The following is a 21104-nucleotide window of genomic DNA, read 5'->3' as shown; positions in this document are numbered from 1 at the left end:
TTTTGTCGTGCTGCGTCGCTCGCGTTCGTTAGACAGGGTGTATTTAACTTTCTTATTTAGGCTACTTTCTTGTAGCCTAAATAAGCATTATTTCTTTGATATTTATTTTAGTATTTTGCAGGCGGCGTTCACTGACAGAAGTGCTCAAATAAACACAAACTGACAAATTAAATAGGATGTGTTAGATGAGTGAGACAGTGCTGGGCTGATTTCTAGGCGTGCATATAAATATATCCTGTATATAATATATATAAAATATATTACATGCATGCACAGTTTAAGTCAGCTTTAATCACCTTTTTTGGTAATTCCATGAATTAACTGACCACGACATTGCTTGCATATAGTTTATTTCGCAGTTTGATATGAAAGGATACGCACAAAGGAAGCGCGCACCGCCTTTGAGCACACGACCGTCCGTGCTCGCTTAACTTGCACCTGATAATAAAGTGAAGTGGAGCGCGTGTCTGAAAAGTTTCCTGTTCAGTCATTCTGCGTGTCTGCGACTGAATAAATTCACTTCTTGTCATGAGAAAAAGTGACAGAAGCAGTAGTTGTGAGTGGGTGGCCATCCCCCGCCCCTACGTAAAATAATTTGAATACGTTAAACTTGAAAAAAATTATCGCCTTGGTTAACGAGCAAATTTTGACACTAATATATATTAGGGGTGCACCGAAATTTCGGCCACCGAAAATTTTCGGCCGAAATGGCATTATCGGTTTCGGGCCGAAATAAAAAAAAACTGCCGAAAACGTAAACCGAAAATGAATGTCACCCGCCCCTCCCATCCGTGAGCAAGCGCTTAGGTTTCACTCACGGTCGAGCTGTTATCATGCGTCTGCCTATCAAAGATTAAGCATGTCAAAGGGCTGTCACAATCAAAAAAAGCTTGTCACAAAAGCTGCACAATCGATCGGACCAACCAACACAAGTTTCGAAAACGAAAACAGGGAATCGATTTTAACGGCCTTCTCTCGGAGCGCGTCCAGCTCGTCACTATACGCTCGCAGCGAACGCGCGTCACACAGCAACTGCAGGTTCTGACACACACACACACACACACACACACACAGAGAGAGAGAGCCTATTAGTGCATAATATCAATGTAGCCTTCAGTAATGTTTTTCATTGATGTTATGGCAGTCCACATTGCTGACTTGTGCGCGTCTCAAGTGCCCTCTTTACGTTCGCCCTAATGCCTGTTTAGTTGTCGGTGGATTTGCCTATATTTGGCGTTGAAAAACGGATCAACGCCAAATATAGGCAATTTACTAACGATTCAATGAACACTTTGCCTATGTCTCAAAAATCGAACAGGATTTTTTTTTCACAAAAGTGACAGCCCTATACGAGAGGACACCAAAGTTGCAATATGTAACATTTGTTCTGCAAAAATCTCCAAAATTGTTGATTTTTTTTGCACAATTTTTAAAAAACTATTTTATTTGATGGAACATAAAACTTGAAGAATAATTAATAAAAATAATTATTTATATTTATTGTAAAAAATATTTTATGTTTTGTTATGTAACTGTTAATAAAAGTTTGATTATTATATTGTGATTTTTAAATTCAGATCCATTAAATCCAAGCAATATATATACGTTTTTAAAAGAAGCCATTTTCGGCTTCAGTTTCGGTTTTCGGGCAAGTGCATCCTAAATTTTCGGTTTCGGCGCAGAATTTTCATTTCGGTACATCACTAATATATATATATATTATATATATAGATATATATTTACAGTCGTGGCCAAAAGTTTTGAGAATTACATAAATATTAGTTTTCAAAAAGTTTGCTGCTAAACTGCTTTTAGATCTTTGTTTCAGTTGTTTCTGTTATGTACTGAAATATAATTACAAGCACTTCATACGTTTCAAAGGCTTTTATCGACAATTACATGACATTTATGCAAAGAGTCAGTATTTGCAGTGTTGGCCATTCTTTTTCAGGACCTCTGCAATTCGACTGGGCATGCTCTCAATCAACTTCTGGGCCAAATCCTGACTGATAGCAACCCATTCTTTCATAATCACTTCTTGGAGTTTGTCAGAATTAGTGGGTTTTTGTTTGTCCACCCGCCTCTTGAGGATTGACCACAAGTTCTCAATGGGATTAAGATCTGGGGAGTTTCCAGGCCATGGACCCAAAATTTCAACATTCTGGTCCCCGAGCCACTTAGTTATCACTTTTGCCTTATGGCACGGTGCTCCATCGTGCTGGAAAGTGCATTGTTCTTCACCAAACTGTTGTTGGATTGTTGGAAGAAGTTGCTGTTGGAGGGTGTTTTGGTACCATTCTTTATTCATGGCTGTGTTTTTGGGCAGAATTATGAGTGAGCCCACTCCCTTGGATGAGAAGCAACCCCACACATGAATGGTGTCAGGATGCTTTACTGTTTTCATGACACAGGACTAATGGTAGCGCTCACCTTTTCTTCTCCGGACAAGCCTTTTTCCAGATTCCCCAAACAATCGGAAAGGGGCTTCATCGGAGAATATGACTTTGCCCCAGTCCTCAGCAGTCCATTCACTATGCTTTCTGCAGAAGATCAATCTGTCCCTGATGTTTTTTTTGGAGAAAAGGGGCTTCTTAGCTGCCCTTCTTAACACCAGGCCATCTTCCAAAAGTCTTCGCCTCACTGTTCGTGCAGATGCGCTCACACCTGCCTGCTGCCATTCCTGAGCAAGCTCTGCACTGGTGGCACTCCGATCCCGCAGCTGAATCCTCTTTAGGAGACGATCCTGGCCCTTGCTGGACTTTCTTGGATGCCCTGAAGCCTTCTTTACAAGAATTGAACCTCTTTCCTAGAAGTTCTTGAAGATCCTATAAATTGTTGATTTAGGTGCAATCTTAGTAGCCACAATATCCTTGCCAGTGAAGCCATTTTTATGCAATGCAATGATGGCTGCACGCGTTTCTTTGCAGGTCACCATGGTTAACAATGGAAGAACAATGATTTCAAGCATCACCCTCCTTTTAACATGTCAAGTCTGCCATTCTAACCCAATCAGGCTGACATAATGATCTCCAGCCTTGTGCTCGTCAACATTCTCACCTGAGTTAACAAGATGATTACTGAAATGATCTCAGCAGGTCCTTTAATGACAGCAATGAAATGCAGTGGTAAGGTTTTTTTGGGATTAAGTTAATTTTCGTGGCAAAGAAGGACTATGCAATTCATCTGATCACTCTTCATAACATTCTGGAGTATATGCAAATTGCTATTATAAAAACTTAAGCAGAAACATTTCCGATTTCCAATATTTATGTAATTCTCAAAACTTTTGGCCACAACTGTGTGTGTGTGTGTGTGTGTGTGTGTGTGTGTGTGTGTGTGTGTGTGTGTGTGTGTGTGTGTGTCTGTGTCTGTGTCTGTGTATATATATATAATTTTTTTTTTTAACACCGCGCCACCGGCGGTTGTTAGTCCGTGACTACCGCGGTGGTAAAAATCAGCCACCGTCACAGCCCTACTTGTTGCAATGTTGTTGTGCATCTGACCGAGTTCACTCAATGTCCCCTGTGTGCCCGTGATTAAGTCAGGCTGGTTTGTTTGTGAGGTTTCAGCTTCTAATTTTTTGATACTGGGGTTTTAGCAAAAGAAGTGATAAGTTTTTCCCCATTTTTTTGTATTTATTTATTTTTTTTGCTCTCAATATAGAAGTTTTATTGTGTTGTGGATATACTAGAGGGTAAGTGGTTATTGATTGTCTGGGTTTCAGACCTTTTGTTGTTTGATCGATTTGACAGCTTTGCCAATTTCTTTTCAGAGGAAATGAAATGGTCTGACATGGTTTATAAGTTTCTTTAAATGGTTAAAACCCTTCAATTGTTTCTTTGTTCTTTGTGCTGCTGCTTTAATAAAAGCTAATTGCATTTCGCCATTTCTTTTCCATCAGTCTTTGCAGAGCAGATGGTCGGTCATCTGTGGCAACAGTCTTGCTGTGCACGATTACAGATTTCACATCACGGATGCTCTCCTGTGCTCCCTTCCTCTCATATCTCTCTTCAAAAATTACTAGTCTGTCCTGAGGGAAACCCTTCTATCAGCTTCATGTCAATCACAATCCGTCCATCATTCTCTGGTTTCTCTAGATATAATGTATCCTAGCAGTCAAAACAGAGGGGAGAGGGGTGAGATGTTGCACTTATGGTGCTTTTCCACTGCATGGTACGGCTAGGTACAATTCATTTTTGGGGGGTTTTCCACTGGGTACTGTACCTGGTGCTTTTTTTTTTTTAGTACCACCTGGGTTGAGGTTCCAAGTGAAACCGTACCGTTATCAAAACGTGACGTGTAAACTCTGCTGATCACGGATTGGCTGGAGAAAATCGTTGCTACCTGCGTCACTGAACTTGCGACCAGTGCTGCCAAGTCTGCAGCTTTCCTGCATAATTGGGCTACTTAACACTTTTGCCATGGGTTTAAGCGACCCCAAAAATGTGATAATTCCCCCATAAAATGCTCATTTTACCAGGGGATCCCCCTAAGAAATGATTGGGCTAGTTTTGAGTAGCAATTGGGTGGGTTTTGTTGTGTAAACCTGGCAACCCTGCTTGCGACACAAAGCTTGCTGTGTTTGTAGGATCAACACAAAGGGCCACCGTGGGATTCCGGCTGAAGAGGTTTACCTGACACCTTCCTTGACAGAATTTCTAAAGCTCCACTATGATTTGAGCTTTAGGCAATAGGGATGATGCTAATGAGCAAATCAGAGATTGATTCACCAATGCCAAAATATGGATTTGTGCTCCAGCGTGGCTGTCGGTGCTGTTAGAGCAGTTTACATGAGGAATAGGTATTAAACGATCCAAAAAACCATAGTAGGATTTAGGAATGTCCCGATCAGATCCACGACATCGGAATCGTGCAGATACTGGCCCAGAACGCGAGACTGGAGGGGAGAAAAAAATATGATCTGATACCGATCTAACACAAACCATGAGAAAATCTAGCTTAAACCATCGCCTAAATGCTTGAATATGAGCATTTCCCTTGCTGCGAAGCGCACAGCCTGTCACGTGATAACAGTAGTAGCCAATTATAGTCACATGAGTATGAGATAGCTAACTTACAGAATAGCCATATCAGCAGTATGGAAGTATTTTAACCTTAAAGAGGAAAAAAAAGTCCAATGGTCGAATGAGCCGTTTCCATTTGAGCCCCCCTGCCCCTCCGACGCTAAAGTGCCCTTGCGGTCCGGTCTGCCCTCGGTCTGCGATTTCTTCCGAGGGAAGTGGTGTGTGATATGAATATTTTTTTATCGTGGATGATAAAAATGTCTCCATGATCTGCTTTTGAAGAAAGCCCTACTGTTTATTTAAATGTTGTTTTTTTTGTGTGCTGTTCTGACACACAAAGCATGTGCATAAAAACTAAAAACCCTTCAAACAGCACCTGATTACTGAACTAAGTTTTGTTTTGTGTAAATACTGTCAAAAAACACAAGGTTTATGTATAGCCTCAGTTGGTTATATCTAAAATGAAAGTAAATAACTGAAATCAACAGATGCATGTCTGTATATTAGATGTGTGCAGGTCTTAAAGAGACAGTAGGCTACATGCTGTCGACTGTAATTTGTCATTGTTTATTCACTCACATGTTGTCCCAAACCTACAATATATTAATTTCTTTCTTGTGCTTCACACAAAATAAGATATTTTGAAGAAGCTTATAACCAAACAGTTGCTGGTCCACATTAACTTTGATAGTAGGGGGAAAAATACCCTGGAAGTCACTGTGAACCAGCAACTGTTTGGTTTTCCACCTTCTTCAAAATGGAGTTTGTTTAGCAGAAGAAGAAAACTCATTCAGGTTTAAAACTATTTTTGTGTGGGTACATGAAGATATAAAAAACAAAAGACTAACCTATTTTAATTTTTGGGTGAATTATTCCTTTAATGTTAATAAAACACCAAACACAGAGAAAAATCACTTAATACTCTTGACTGAAAAACTTTAAAACGGTTGCTTTAATAGGATCAATGTATATTGTGTTTTATTTTTACTTGTTCATTGCATTATTTGAATGATCCTGCTAAATACTATTCTACCTGCAAAACACTGTTTATTTTAATTTGTGTATTGTAATGTGTATCTTTGGTCAAATTTTTTTTTCTTTCTTTTTTTTTTTTTAATAACAAAGATAAAATGACAAAGAGCTTCTCCCACTTTGGCCTAAATATCCGCCATACTTTCATATTTTGTTACCTTAATGTAACAAGCTTTGTCTTTTTCATAGGGATATTAGTTTGGCTATAATACTCAAACAGCTTGCAAAATAGAAAAACCAACATGACAAACAATCATGATAATAAAATCATATTTCTAAAAAAGATTTGTCATTTTTGCCATATCGCCCACCCGAACAAACAAATGCACCCTACCCCCCCCCCCCCCCCCCCCCAACCATCACCCAACCATGCTTCTGTTTAAATTTTTTTAACTTTAAACCTGTGGGTAGCTTTAAGTACTGAACTTACCTGTATTATTATTATTTTTTTTTTGTAGTGTTTGAATAAAGGGTGGCAGTCTTTCTTAATCAACTGTTGTTGTGGACTAAATACTGGAGAAGTATTTATTCTCCATTTGAGTGAGATGTTTTTAGGTGGCTAATTGAGCAAAGTGCTTCCATTTATTATTATTAGTAGTAGTATTAGTTCAAGAATAAAATAAAAATATCGAATTTATATGGGAATTGGCAAATAACAAAAGCTGCGGTATCGGTATCAGACGTGAAAAAGTGGTATCTGGACATCCCTAGTAGGATTTCTTCTGAAACTGGAAAGCTGTACTGATAGCTGTATTGCTAATATCTGAGATGTGTTGGTCTCAGAAATAAAGGCAATGCAAAAATTTTCATTGTTTACTCACCCTTGTTTTCAAATAACATCTACTGTCCAAAGTTTAGACTGTCCAAAGTTTGAAAAGATATTAATACTTTTATTCAGCAAGGATTAATCAAATGTGACAGTAAAGACTTGCATCACAGGTCAAATATTATGCATTGTAAATCTTTTTAAAATTGTGATGATAAATGTTTCTTGAGCACCAATAATTATTTCTGAAAGATTGTGACACCGAAAACGTCAGTAATGGGAGCGGAAAATTCTTCTTTGCATTACAGGAATAAATTACAATTCAAAATATTTAAATAGAAAACCGTTATTTAAAATGGTAATAATATTTCATAATATTAGTGTAATTAAAAAATTACCCTGGGCTTTTGAATGGTGTATATATAATTTATAGTAAAAAACTAAAGTATTTAAAATGCATTTATAAGGATAATTAATAATTAGGATAATTAGGCTCTTTATATATGGACAATGCAGATTTCTTAATATTAAGCCTAAAATTTGTTTTAATCTGTCACTATTAGTTAGAATTGTATAATCTTTGAATAATATTGGTCTTTAAATGCCAGATATTCAAAATGTACCTGAAGTATGCTTGCAGTAGATCCACTCAAATATTCTTTAGTATATATTTGGTGGACTTTAGCACTGCTTCTGCACAACTGAAGTGCATTGTGCAAAATTGGTTGTTCCAGTTTAGCAGAATTTAAGTATACCAGTTTAGTATAATAATTAATTTTTATTTTATATTTTATATTTTAATTTTTTTTTTTTCACAACAGACACAAAATGCAACATGAAAGTTCTTACAAATACTTATAAGAAAAAAAAGGTGTATGTGTATGTATGTATATATATATATGTATGTGTATGTGTGTACATACAGGGTGTTAATATGAGAGACTGGTGCCGTAGGGCTGAACCACCTTTCTGCTCCGCACTCCATCTCAAACTGTCCTGAGATCAGAAAACATTACCATCACACCTGGCTCATGTGGCTCGCTGCCTGCAGGCACCTGTTAAAAGAGTCAGAACCGATCTCATCAGGGCTCAATACTTCATCTGCCTGGACACTCTGCTTTTTGATATCCTTCTGTTGAAAGTGTTTTAGACCTCCTTAAGTTTTCCGCTTCGACTCTAATTTGGTGCCAGCCTGCAGCCTGTCAGGGTTTCATTTGTAAGTTGATCACAAGCATGCCATTCCTCCTCATAATCCTGAGCTCCCTGATGAATAAATGTGGGGCTGAAATCAGTAGGCTTGTGGAGAAGTGCAGCGAAGGGCAGCGTTGATTTCTGGAGCTCAGCTGAGCCAGCCGCAGGTGTGAAGTGGGAAGAGTTATATGGCCGTTTGGAGTGGCTAACTCTTCCTGTTTCATGAGGGGAGGAATGTTTTTTTTTTCTTCAGTGTCACATGATCCTTCAAAAATCATAATGTGAAATTGATGCTCAAAAAAAAAAGATCAATGTAGAAAACATTTGTTAATATTTGTGGAAACCATGATACTTTTTTTCTAGATTCTTTGAAGAATCGAAAAAAAAAAAAAAATTATGACATTCTGCATATATTACTTTCTATTGTCATTTTAACGTGAATTCTGATCAGTTTAATGCATTCTTGCTGAATAAAACTATCAATTTCTTTCAAAATGCATATGCATATATACATAGATACATACACTTGTTCAAGATTACTTTATTCACCTGCATGTTTTTTCATACCCGTATGGAATTGTAAAAATGTATATAATGTCCTGGCAACTCTTTTGAGTATAATGAATGTAAATGAGGATTAAGAAACCAAAAATACAACAAAAAGCATCATAAGAGTAGTCTGTATGACTCATGCACTGTTTTGCAAGGCTTTTGAAGCCGATGGCTTTGTGTTATCTTTTCATTAAGTATTTTTTTTCCTATTTTACAAAAACATCTTAATGATTAATCCATATCTTAAGTGCTTAGTGCTTCATGTGCCTGGACTGATATCCAGTGCACTTGAGCAAAGAGCCTTGAGAGTTCACCAGAACAGTTTTTAGATCTTCTCATCTAATGCATTCAGGTTTAATTTGTTAAATTGATCTTGAGGCTGTCTGTCGCTCTGTCTGTCTCAGAATCCAAGGCTCCTTGGTGAAGATATGAGGTTATGAGATCAATAGGCATTAGTGGAGAAGTGCTGGGAATGGATGATCAGCCCCACACTTTTCCTTGATGTTTCTTTTAAAGTGCCGTGCCCTGATGCTCAGTCTGTTTGAGATTTTAATTTATTTTTTTCATGTGCATTTGTTTCTCTCCACAGAAAGAGCTGTGCAACATGATCCTGGACTGTTGTGCCCAGCAAAGAACATACGAGAAGTTCTTTGGTCTCCTAGCTGGGGTGAGCGTGTCTTTCACTTTTTAAATTACTGTATTTTGCTTTATTCAGACTTTTTTAAATGTAATTTTTTTTTTTATTGTATTATAATTTTTAAGATGTATATTGATATTTTGGACATATATGTTTTTGTTTTTCATTTATTATGATTTATTATTTATATTTTTTGTATTTTAGTTCTCATCTCATTTTTTTAGATATATTTTATTTTAATAAGTAAATTTTTTATTTATTTTTCATTATTTTATTTATCTTTTTTATGTTATCAGAATATTATATATTCATTTACTTTTGTTTAAATAAATTATTCATGGTTTATTAAATTATTTGATTGAAGTGTTTATTTATAGATTCCAACATGACACAAGGCGGCATTATTTTTTCTCTAGACTCATGATTATTTAAAGAGACAAGCTCCTCGTCTCCACTATTTGTGCTAGATCACAACAGTTGTGTTTGCTTCTTCATCTAATGTTTTCACCTATATGTAGAGGTTTTGCCTGCTGAAGAAAGAATATATGGAGAGTTTTGAAGCCATCTTCCAGGAACAGTATGAAACCATCCACCGGCTTGAAACCAACAAATTGCGTAACGTTTCTCGAATGTTTGCTCATCTCCTCTACACAGACTCCATTCCATGGAGTGTGAGTAACTTTTATTACTTCTTTCTTTAAGTTCAGAACATCAGCATTTAGACATGGCTAATAAACGAATGCGTCCCGCAAGCTGTAATTTCATTTTAGACAACAACACATCAATATGGCCAGACACATTATTGGTTTCCTGATGTAGTAAAATAGTGTTGTTATTTTTTTCTCTTTCTCTCAGGTCCTTGAATGCGTTAGAATGAGTGAAGACACAACGACGTCCTCCAGTAGAATCTTTGTGAAGATTTTGTTCCAGGAACTTTGTGCTTATATGGGTTTGCCAAAACTGAATGAGAGACTGAAGGACATGTAAGTGCTTTCCTTTGTGTTTCACTGAATACAGTTAATCGATAATTAATTAATGGACCATATGGTTTGTTCATTCATCAGGACTCTTCAGTCTTTCTTCGAGGGTCTTTTCCCACGTGACAACCCAAGGAACACAAGATTTGCCATTAATTTCTTCACATCAATTGGCCTTGGAGGACTTACGTATGTACCTGTGAAATCTCTTCTTTTGGGATGGCTCCTATTCTTGAGAACAAATGCTTACTGTACTTTTTTTTTTTTCAGGGATGAGTTAAGAGAACATCTGAAGAATGCTCCTAAGATGATCATGACCCAGAATCAGGAAGTGGAGTCAACGGATTCTTCCTCCTCTTCCTCAGACTCCTCATCTTCAGATTCCTCATCTGACAGCGACAGCAGTGACAGTGACTCGGATTCGTCCAGCGACTCAGACTCCTCCTCCAGCAGTGACAGCTCCTCAGGTAGAGAAACCATCAGAATTATCAGGAATTCCTTTAGAATGAAGGCTGCATGATGTTGGAAAAAAATTGGCACTGTGATATTTTGTAGTTCTGTCGTATTGTGATATGAAAAAAAATACAGGACTTTTCTGTGAATTTGGAAAGAATGAATCATTGTTAAATGGTTGGGGTGATTTTGTTAAGGAGCATTAAAAAGTCTGCATAGAAATAAAATCTCAAATAATTGTTTTGGGTTGAAAACGCTCCTTTTAAGGTTGAACTATTGAAGAAAGACTTGAATAATGTTGGTATAGACACTTGGGGTTTCACTTTTATATGAACCAGCCCAAACCTTTCAATAACCATAAAGTGATTAATAAATATAAAAAATAACTAAAAATAATATTAATTGAACTTTATAGCACACTGTAAAATGATATGAACATTCACATATTAATTTCTTCAACCATCAAGCGTTTATATCCTTTGAAACACAGCACTGTGTTCATTTATACGCAAGCAGCTCATAATACGATGTTTCAATTGAAATGAAAACAGCAGTTTATATATTGGATTAAATTACATCCTTCGCTCTCACCCTAAGCAATGTTGTGATATGGATTTTATTTTGTTAGATCATGCAGCCCTACTTTATTCCCAACTTGAACATTACTTTAATCTGCTTATTGTTTTGTTGACATAACCAAAACTAAATGTCCCATTTTTATGGTTTAGATTGAATGGAAAGATTTGGATTCTTGATGTTTCATTGTGTCTGTGTTGTAGACTAAACTGTTGTTGAACAAGAGCACAGAGGCAAGCCTGTGTTCCATCATAACTTTAAAACCTCATTAAGTCTGAAAGAAAGTGTGGCCATTGGCCCTTTGCCTAATTATTAATGCCGTTCATGTCTGGACTTGACATGAGATCTGTTTTGTGTTTGTGTTTGTTTTTCTTCCATAATTATTCTGCTTGTTATGGAGTGTTTTCCCCCTCCCTTCCTGAGCTCTGATGACCACTCACTCATCGGCCTGCACTTCAGGATGGAGTGTCCACTTTGTAGATCTCATCACATTAATTCTTAAATTTGGCCAAAACTTGCTTTCAAATTCTGTGGTCAAGAATTTACTTTGAGTTTCAACTATTTAGGATCTCTATAATAATGGAAAACCTGAAAAAATCTGAGCATTTTTAAAGTTCCCAGGCCTGGAAACAACATTTAATTTTATTTAGGCTTTTTTTTTTTAACTAAATTTTAAAATATTTGTTTTTATAAGTACAGTCTATATAACATGAAAATCATAGATTGATTGATCAATACGGCAAAACCTTGTTTTGTTTAATAGATCGAAGTTCCAGGGCAGAAATATCTTCATCCCAGCCAGAAATTACTCATAAATAGCTTGTTTTGAATTACGGCGTGATGACAAACACCGTTATAAACACTTCCCCTCCCAATCTGTATGCAAATGGACACTTTCTGTGGTTTCAGCACTGTGTAAAAAGTGATTATAATTAGATTTGAGAACAGGCAGATTCTGACAGGAGTCTGTGAGCCACAGCCATTCAAGTGCAGTAATTTGTTCTCGAGGCTGTTAATGAAGTTACATTTTTAGAAGAGATATGATGTCAGCCCTCTCAGCTCCTCTGCTACCGTTTAATGATTGTTAATTGATGTTTATTGCTGCTTTTCAAGGAAGACAGACATACTACTTGTTCTCTAGAAGTTTCCTCATACGTGTGCATGTGCAAACATATTTGACACTGCTAATTTTTTTTATAGGTGTAAATAAGTCAGTGGTTTGATCCTACTGGGCTTAGTGAAATAGGCCAGATTGAGTGATGTAGGTTCAGCAGATCTCACACTGCTTGTCGTTAAAAATGTCTCTATTGTCTAAGAATATATAGGCCTATCACAATTTTAAGTGAGTGATCACAAAAGTGGCGTTGGATATGGTAGAATAAAAAAAAATCTATCTCTATCTCATAGATTGCAACTTAAAGGCCAGTGTATAAATGTAAAGTTGGAATTACATATGGAAGAATATGTGAGAAAAGATCTGTTTATTGTTACATCATAACTTTAAGGCCAGTGCGTAAATGCAAAAGTGGATTCAGACTTGAAAGAATATGAAAGATATAGTAATAGTAGGAAAAACCCTTAAGGTAACATTTAGAAAGGAAAAAAACGCATCTTAAGCGTGCAGAAAAACATAAGTGGACTTTAAATGATTAATTGTCACTTTGAACGATTACGTAATTGTGGCATCCGTAATTGTAATCGCGATTAGAAATTTGATTAATTGTGCAGCCCTAGTGTGTAATCACAAACGTGGAATCAGAAATGGAAGAAAATGTCTGTTGTTATTCAAGATATATCGCGACTTTTAAGACTAGTGCGAAATTGCGAAAGTGGAATCAGAAATGGAAAATATTGAGGAAAAGATCTGTCACTAATAAATTTTCATCTCGACAAATCAAGACAGGAGAGTAGATTACCTTCAGTGGACTAAAACTTGAAAAATTCTGTATTGACGTCTTTCTGCAGTTGAAATAAAATACTCTGATGTTCATTCTTGTTTTTTTTTGTTTTTTGTTGTGCTTTAAGTAATTACAAAAAAACCGGTTCACCTGTGCTGCTTAGACAACTAAGGCAATATACCACAAAATGGTATTGAATTCCTTAAAATATGAAAGCTGAGACCTTGTTTCATACCTAAAGTAACCTGCTCTGTCTTGTCTGTTGGCGTGTTAGTTTCCTCTTTGCCCAATGATGTATTTTTTATTATGTGAGAACGTGTAGTGTGAGAAAGGCATGGCTTGTCGGACATAGCAACAGTAACTAAGGTGGGCAGGTTTTTGCAAAGGGGCGATTGCCATGCCACCTTGCTACTATAAACAAAAGCCTGCAATGCTTGCCCCACCTCTGGGGTCTTCTGATTGGAACAAACATTGATGAGTACTGCTGCATGTAAAAGTTGAATTTCGTTTAACTTGACACAGCGTTTTATGAATGCGTCACTCATGTGCAAGACACCGAAAAAGTGCATGATGTGAGCGTCATACATGTCTTGTCTAGTGCATGTTTACATAGAAAACCAATATAAAACTAGTGCATTAGAATGGAAGAATGAGTTCTTTGTGAATGTCTTCTAAGGTATAATTACAAAGTTCAATCAGAACCAGAATTATGTTTGGTTCTTCCGAATACTTACGTAATTCTTCTTTTTCTTCACAGACTCTGACTCAAGGCGTAAGAAGGCCTCGGGCAAAAAGAAGGACAAGAACAAGGAAAAGAAGAGGTCCAGCAAGTCAGCAAACCAGCGATCTCCTCTGGAGGAGCGTCCCAGCAAGAGACATGAGAACCGGCGGCAAGAAGACAGCAACGAAGACCGCCGCAGATCCGACAAGCACCAGAGAGATTCTCGCCGCCGGGGACACGAGGACGAGTCGCCCCCTGCTCGACAGCGTGGAGAACCTGAGCGCAGGGGAGGACATAAAGAGCAGCAACACGCTCCGGACCACGAGGACCGACACCCAGATTCACACAAGCATAAGGACGACGGCAAAAACTCCCGAGCGGACAAGGACAAAGATAGACGCAGAAGCAGAGAGAAGGAGCCTCCGAGACGGAGCCGGGACAGGTCAAAGTCACGAGAGAGGAGCCGCAAAGAGACCGACTCCAGGGACTCGTACAAGAACGGCTCGGAGAGGGTGGATAAAGAGAACAGGCATTCTGACCGATACAAAGAGTCCAGGAGAAAAGACGAAAGGAGCAGGGATAGCTCACCGAGGAGACACAGATAGCCGCCTGAAGGAAGACTGAATAAGATCATGATATCGTACCGTTCCTCGTTCACTGTGGTTTTCACCCTTGTGCTTTTGCTTAGCCTATGTGTTGTTATACAGTAAAACAATGATTTTTGAGCAGTCGTTGAAAGGACTCATTGGAAATGTACCGTACACACACTGATGCTGTGTTAGGTGATATTGAAACTATTTTAGCGGTTAAACGAGGCTGTGTTCATATTGTCGGGGACATTTTGTATTTTCTGTATACTTGCCCAAAAAGTATCTTTGCTGTTGTTTTGGAAGTAATTGGGAAAAGCAAGATTAAAGATGACATTTGCTATACATTTAAAAGGTTTACTGTGATTATTAAAGCCGCAGTTGATTCAAACTAGTAAGGGAAATATTAAAGATGTATTGTGATGATTTTGCTAGCAATATAAAATATATAAACTTCTGTTCAAAAGTTTGGAGGTGGGGAGGGGGCATCTTTAAACAAATATGGTATTTATTAAATACAAATTATTAATATTTATATATTATTTGGCAATTTAATGATGGTGTTCAAGAATATCAAGATTATTTTTGTGTTTTACCTAGCCCTAGCTGATTTTCATTTTACAGATAAAATGACATGAAAAATCAGGGTTTTATGTTTCGATAGCTTTTCTATCTCAGTTCATAGCTCATGTCAGTGTTAGAGCTTAATCAAGTAACATTTCTGTGGTACACAATCTGTTCAGTGTTACGCCTCGTGTAATGCACCACATGCGAATTCTGTCACATCTCATTTCAGATGAACTGAAAATTCATTGCAGTGTTTCAAACAACACGTGGGCATTAGACGAGAAGCTACTCTGCTTTCACTGATTTTGGCTGTGCTGCCTTATAGGATTCACATCTGCCGTGACCTTCAGGGGTAACGGAGCCTAGACTAGCCTGATATAGAACCAGCCCTTTTCTTTGTAGCCGATGTTAATGGGATGCAGGAAAAGCCCACTGGGATTGTAAAGCAGCGAAACGCATATGAATGAAAAGTCATCAATAGAGAGCTGCCAGTCATTTCAGAGACGAAGGATCCCAGGTTTGATGTATGATAAAAAAATACATTGATACATTTCAGGTTACTTTTACCCATATATGTATTTTACCCAGTATATATATTTACACCCCCATTATAACTAATGACTTTCTTGTTTATGCTCTTAAAAGTCTTTTTTATCATCAGTTTCTGCATGAGAAAGGCTCTTGACCGTATCAGAGTTCAAGAACTTGATTCTCTTTACAAGAGAAGTGGAAGAGTGCTCTGGAGGGAAAAGCTTGCCTGTTTCATTATCAGTGGAGCAAGAGATAGGCCGGTTATTTCCAACTCCTTCGACACCACACTGTCAGAGTCACTTCTGGAAAAGCTCCTTCTTCGTCACCAGCATCTCTGCAGGAATTTTACACTTTGGTATCAAAAGACATTTTGTAAGCAGACCCCTTCCATTCACAGCTAACTGCCAGTTTGCACACCTGACTCAAGATTCACTTTGCTCCATGTGGTCTTTATTGCGGAACATTTGGTTTTTGTACATAGACGCATCTGATCTTCTTCTAGTTGTAGTCAGTTAAGTCAGCATTTATACCTAAATGAATTTTTGTGGTTATTATAGGTTGTGAAATGAGATGAGATAGTTAAGTACATTTCAGAGATCTGGGAATAGCAGCTTTCATCAGACCTAACTCAATCCTGGGACACACGAGATAGACTTGACACCAACATCTAATGTACTTAAGATTCATGCATCCATATCTATTAATGGAATAGTTCACTCAAAAACTTAAAATCTGCAAAAAATGTAGTCACCATCAGGCCATCTAAGATATACAGTCGTGGCCAAAAGTTTTGAGAATTACATAAATATTAGTTTTCAAAAAGTTTGCTGCTAAACTGCTTTTAGATCTTTGTTTCAGTTATTTCTGTGATGTACTGAAATATAATTACAAGCACTTCATACGTTTCAAAGGCTTTTATCTACAATTACATGACATTTATGCAGAGTCAGTATTTTCAGTGTTGGCCCTTCTTTTTCAGGACCTCTGCAATTCGACTGGGCATGCTCTCAATCAACTTCTGGGCCAAATCCTGACTGATAGCAACCCATTCTTTCATAATCACTTCTTGGAGTTTGTCAGAATTAGTGGGTTTTTGTTTGTCCACCCGCCTCTTGAGGTTTGATCACAAGTTCTAAATGGGATTAAGATCTGGGGAGTTTCCAGGCCATGGACCCAAAATTTCAACATTCTGGTCCCCGAGCCACTTAGTTATCACTTTTGCCTTATGGCACGGTGCTCCATCGTGCTGGAAAATGCATTGTTCTTCACCAAACTGTTGTTGGATTGTTGGAAGAAGTTGCTGTTGGAGGGTGTTTTGGTACCATTCTTTATTCATGGCTGTGTTTTTGGATGGACACATGAATGGTGTCAGGATGCTTTACTGTTTTCATGACACAGGACTGATGGTAGCACTCACCTTTTCTTCTCCGGACAAGCCTTTTTCCAGATGCCCCAAACAATCGGAAAGGGGCTTAATCGGAAAATATGACTTTGCCCCAGTCCTCAGCAGTCCATTCACTATACTTTCTGCAGAAGATCAATCTGTCCCTGATGTTTTTTTTGGAGAGAAGTGGCTTCTTTGCTGCCCTTCTTGACACCAGGCCATCTTCCAAAAGTCTTCGCCTCACTGTGCGTGCAGATGCGCTCACACCTGCCTGCTGCCATTCCTGAGCAAGCTCTGCACTGGTGGCACTCCGATTCCGCAGCTGAATCCTCTTTAGGAGACGATCCTGGCCCTTGCTGGACTTTCTTGGATGCCCTGAAGCCTTCTTTACAAGAATTGAACCTCTTTCCTAGAAGTTCTTGAAGATCCTATAAATTGTTGATTTAGGTGCAATCTTAGTAGCCACAATATCCTTGCCTGTGAAGCCATTTTTATGCAACGCAATGATGGCTGCACGCGTTTCTTTGCAGGTCACCATGGTTAACAATGGAAGAACAATGATTTCAAGTATCACCCTCCTTTTAACATGTCAAGTCTGCCATTCTAACCCAATCAGCCTGACATAATGATCTCCAGCCTTGTGCTCGTCAACATTCTCACCTGAGTTAACAAGACGATTACTGAAATGATCTCAGCAGGTCCTTTAATGACAGCAATGAAATGCAGTGGAAAGGTTTTTTTGGGATTAAGTTAATTTTCATGGCGAAGGACTATGCAATTCATCTGAACACTCTTAGTAACATTCTGGAGTATTCAGAGTTCAAACCACTGCTTCAGGCTAATATGCGAGTCCTGTCTATAATATTTTCTTTAGTTAAAGTCATCTTGTCTGCATCAGGAGATCAATATGTCCAGTTCAAGCACTATTTACAAGCAAAACAGTCCACGAGAGTTCTAAACAAATGTGTTGGCTAAAAGTTAAAACCTCTTGATGGATTTGTTTCTTACAAACACAGCTTTTCCCTTCACAGGTTAGTAACTGATAGACTGGAGTGGTGTGGATTATTGTGATGTTTTTATCAGCTGTTTGTACTCTCATTCTGATGGCACCCATTCACTCAAGAGGATCCATTGGTCCATGTCGAATTTCTCCAAATCTGTTGAAAACCCGAACCTAATCTACATATTTGATGGCCTGAGGGTGAGTAAATTGACAGCAATTTTCATTCTTGGGTGATCTATTCCTTTAATGTCCGTGCATGCACGTTTTTATTTAGGATTAATAATGGAAAAATTAATTTACACCTACTGTACCACTCTCATCTACCCCCTGCTGCTACAGACATCCCGCTGAAAAATGTGGCCCGAGTTTTTCATACTCATGCTGTCAGTGTGAGAATGGGCAGTACTGTGGATGCCTGGAAAGAAAATATCTCTATGAATGGAAGCTCTGCCCAACGTCACCACAGGAAGTGAATGAATGGGTGGAGTGCAGTGTGGGTGCTTCCTCATACTGTTTTTAATTTCTAAAATAGATTTTTTTTGTAGATCACTATTACTCTATACATTCTGGCAGACCATCTCGCCACAGCAGACATCTTAAACTTCGTTCAAACCTTGTTTACTGAAGTCCAACTTCAGAGAGCCATTGGTTTCATTAGAGAATGAGTTTCAGATGTTCAAAAATGGTTCCTCTGTCCAGATCTTTCCATCCTGTAAAATAGGGCAACATTTTGATAAATTCTTATTTTAAATCAGAATTTTCATATATCATGCCCAGGACCATTGCTTAAATTCATGTAACCAGGACAAGTGTTATGGATGGGCCCATGATAACATTACCAATTGTCCTTCCGTAGAAAGAGAGAGAGGGAGAAACTGTTCACAAAAAGTGTAGTGTATTTATGTATTTATTCTTTTTAAGACTTTAGTTGTATGCTATTTTATTATTTTCTTTGATCACTTTATATTACACTTTGTTTGGATGGTATTAAATCGTAAAGGCATAGCAATATCCCAATATAAAGTTTTATTTTTTTATTTTTATTTTTTTTAGTATTGGCATACAAGTGCAAAATTATTGCTTCCCATATTAAGAGAAAGGCAGTGTACAGACAGTGAAAGTAGCCAGGGCATACAGTATGTGCTCTGAGGTAGCGCTGCACCTGAGATCTCGGGATGAGCATGCATGATGATTTCTAAAAAAAAAAAATTATTTCTGTATAAATACTATGGCGTAGTTTTAGTTTATGTATATTACTCACCCCGTGCTGACCTCGTGTGCCTGCCATCCCATAGCGAAGGATCACTTCTTATATATTAATGACACCACGCAGACGTTCTGGTTAACCCTCCAATGGAGAAATATTAGTGGTGATTGAATATTAATTAGTTTAGGCTGGCGTTGTTTAGTAACCTGCCAATGGCGAAGGCTTGTGTCATGAATAATACTCCAGCAGCCATCGCCGTAGTAGGATTCGTAGACTCTAGTCTGGACGCGGCTCGTCGCCTCACAGTCCGTGTTCGCCGTGCAACCTGCAACACAGAGTGACGCCAAGTCTGTTCAACTTTACCGGCAAACACCGGCTGTTCAGGTAAGTGAACCTCAGGAGAATTCCCATGCACATGTGCTTTTGACAGCTTTAATATTGACCACCGCTCAGTCTACCACAACTTCATTTTAGTGAGAGAAAGACAGCAACTTGAAGCATCAAGCTAGTATTTGATATCCCATCTCGTGCGTGATTTATTCATGTTTTAGATAGAAATCTCGTCTTTCTCCAACGTTTTTGGAGTCTCTGGGTAACCAGAGCGCATATTTCATTAACGACTTTGGCAAACACTTTCACCTTAACGTTACCTGTTCGTGCCGCGTTCTAATTCAGCATCGACGCAGTTGTCCATCATCAAGACGTCACCGGCGTTATATCTCATCTGACGCGCTGGTTACTGCAATAAATCAAACTAAGAAGTTTACGCTGGTAGCGAATAATGTTTTGACACAGTTTATATGTATAACAGTTGTTTATAAGATTTAAAGGGCAAGTTCACGTATAAAACAAAAGACTGTCCTGATTTACTCCTCATCATACAGTTCAAAATTACTTTTCTTTTGTTGAAGGATGTACTTTAATGTTATCCATATGACTCGTGTTCTGTGTTCTATGTTCCAGGTTTTCGTAAGAAATTATAGTCTCCTGGACAAACATTTTAAGTTGTTATTCACTGATAATCTTGAATTGCTTCCTTGTCATTTGAGAAGTAGCTACAATTTCCGATTAATGAATGATTCGTTTGAATCGGATCTTCTCAATGAATCGCATATTTACTGTAAAGGATTCGTCCACGAATCAAACTGATCCGCATCTTTTATTGTTTGAGAAAACATCTAGTTAATTATAAAAATACAAAAATATTATTAATAAATATTAATAAACAATATTTATAAATTTAAATAAATTAAATTATTAAAACTATAAATTAATTATTAAAAAATATATATTTTGTCAGTATATATCCATTAGTTGTTCAGCATCAGAAATCCTCATTCCTGTATATTAACTACAGCTGTTTTAATGTATTTTGATGGAAATGTGGGCAAAATAGAAGAGGCGAATAAGGATAGTGACAGAGAAATGGAAATGCATGTACGCCAGTAATTCTGGATTGAGCGTCTTTCACAGTTTGATGGCATGTTTTTGCATTTGTCCTTGGACTAAATAATCCTCTCATATTTGTAATTCTACAGTAGGCTGCATAATATATTCAACCTAAAGGTCTTTATCCTGACTTTAAGCTCTGGTCTTTGTGTATTCAAACAAACATTTGTTCATTTATTTATTTAAATATAGTTGTAAATATATTAGGAATGTCCTAGATGAACAGCTGAATATGATGCATGCTGGTTAGAAAGTCTTTTATTCATGCATTATTTCAACAAAATTTGCTTAGATTAATGCAGCCAGAGGCTTTGAAAATGTGACCTTTTATGTCAGTTTCTGTGTGGGGTTGTTGGGTGTGCTCTCCCTCTTTCTTACTCTTTCTTTCTGTGTAATGTGAACATAAGGCAGAAGGTGTGGCTTCTCACATATTCTCCCTGAAGTGTGGTCTACCTGTACATAATTAATAGAGCACTTAAGTACTTTCTTCATCAGGACTAATTTGTTCAGCAGTGTTGCATCATGCCTTGAAAAGCAAAACACATCATA

General features: G+C 37.7%; 2 protein-coding genes across 5 annotated transcripts in view; both read left to right on the top strand.

Moving 5' to 3' along the window:
• Positions 1-14768, top strand: part of LOC132095475 (pre-mRNA-splicing factor CWC22 homolog) — a 51615-nt gene extending 36847 nt beyond the window's left edge. The window contains exons 16-21 of the mRNA XM_059500523.1: positions 9155-9232; positions 9721-9873; positions 10058-10185; positions 10267-10368; positions 10450-10646; positions 13864-14768. Of these exons, the coding sequence (XP_059356506.1) occupies positions 9155-9232; positions 9721-9873; positions 10058-10185; positions 10267-10368; positions 10450-10646; positions 13864-14432 (1227 nt within the window). The 3' untranslated portion in view covers positions 14433-14768. The remainder of the gene's footprint in view (positions 1-9154; positions 9233-9720; positions 9874-10057; positions 10186-10266; positions 10369-10449; positions 10647-13863) is intronic.
• A 4545-nt stretch (positions 14769-19313) lies between these two features.
• The window catches only part of LOC132095474 (zinc finger protein 385B), a 147468-nt gene continuing 145677 nt past the window's right edge, over positions 19314-21104 (top strand). For 2 of the 4 annotated variants that reach the window (XM_059500522.1, XM_059500521.1), the window contains exon 1: positions 19322-19490. The gene's annotated coding sequence lies outside the window, so the exon portion shown is untranslated. Of the gene's footprint in view, positions 19491-21104 lie in introns of all 4 variants that reach the window. The other 2 variants (XM_059500516.1, XM_059500517.1) reach the window with 2 other exon arrangements.

Source organism: Carassius carassius, chromosome 19 (genome assembly GCF_963082965.1).
Source record: "Carassius carassius chromosome 19, fCarCar2.1, whole genome shotgun sequence".
Taxonomy (NCBI): domain Eukaryota; kingdom Metazoa; phylum Chordata; class Actinopteri; order Cypriniformes; family Cyprinidae; genus Carassius; species Carassius carassius.
This window is presented reverse-complemented; position numbering and strand designations above follow the sequence as displayed.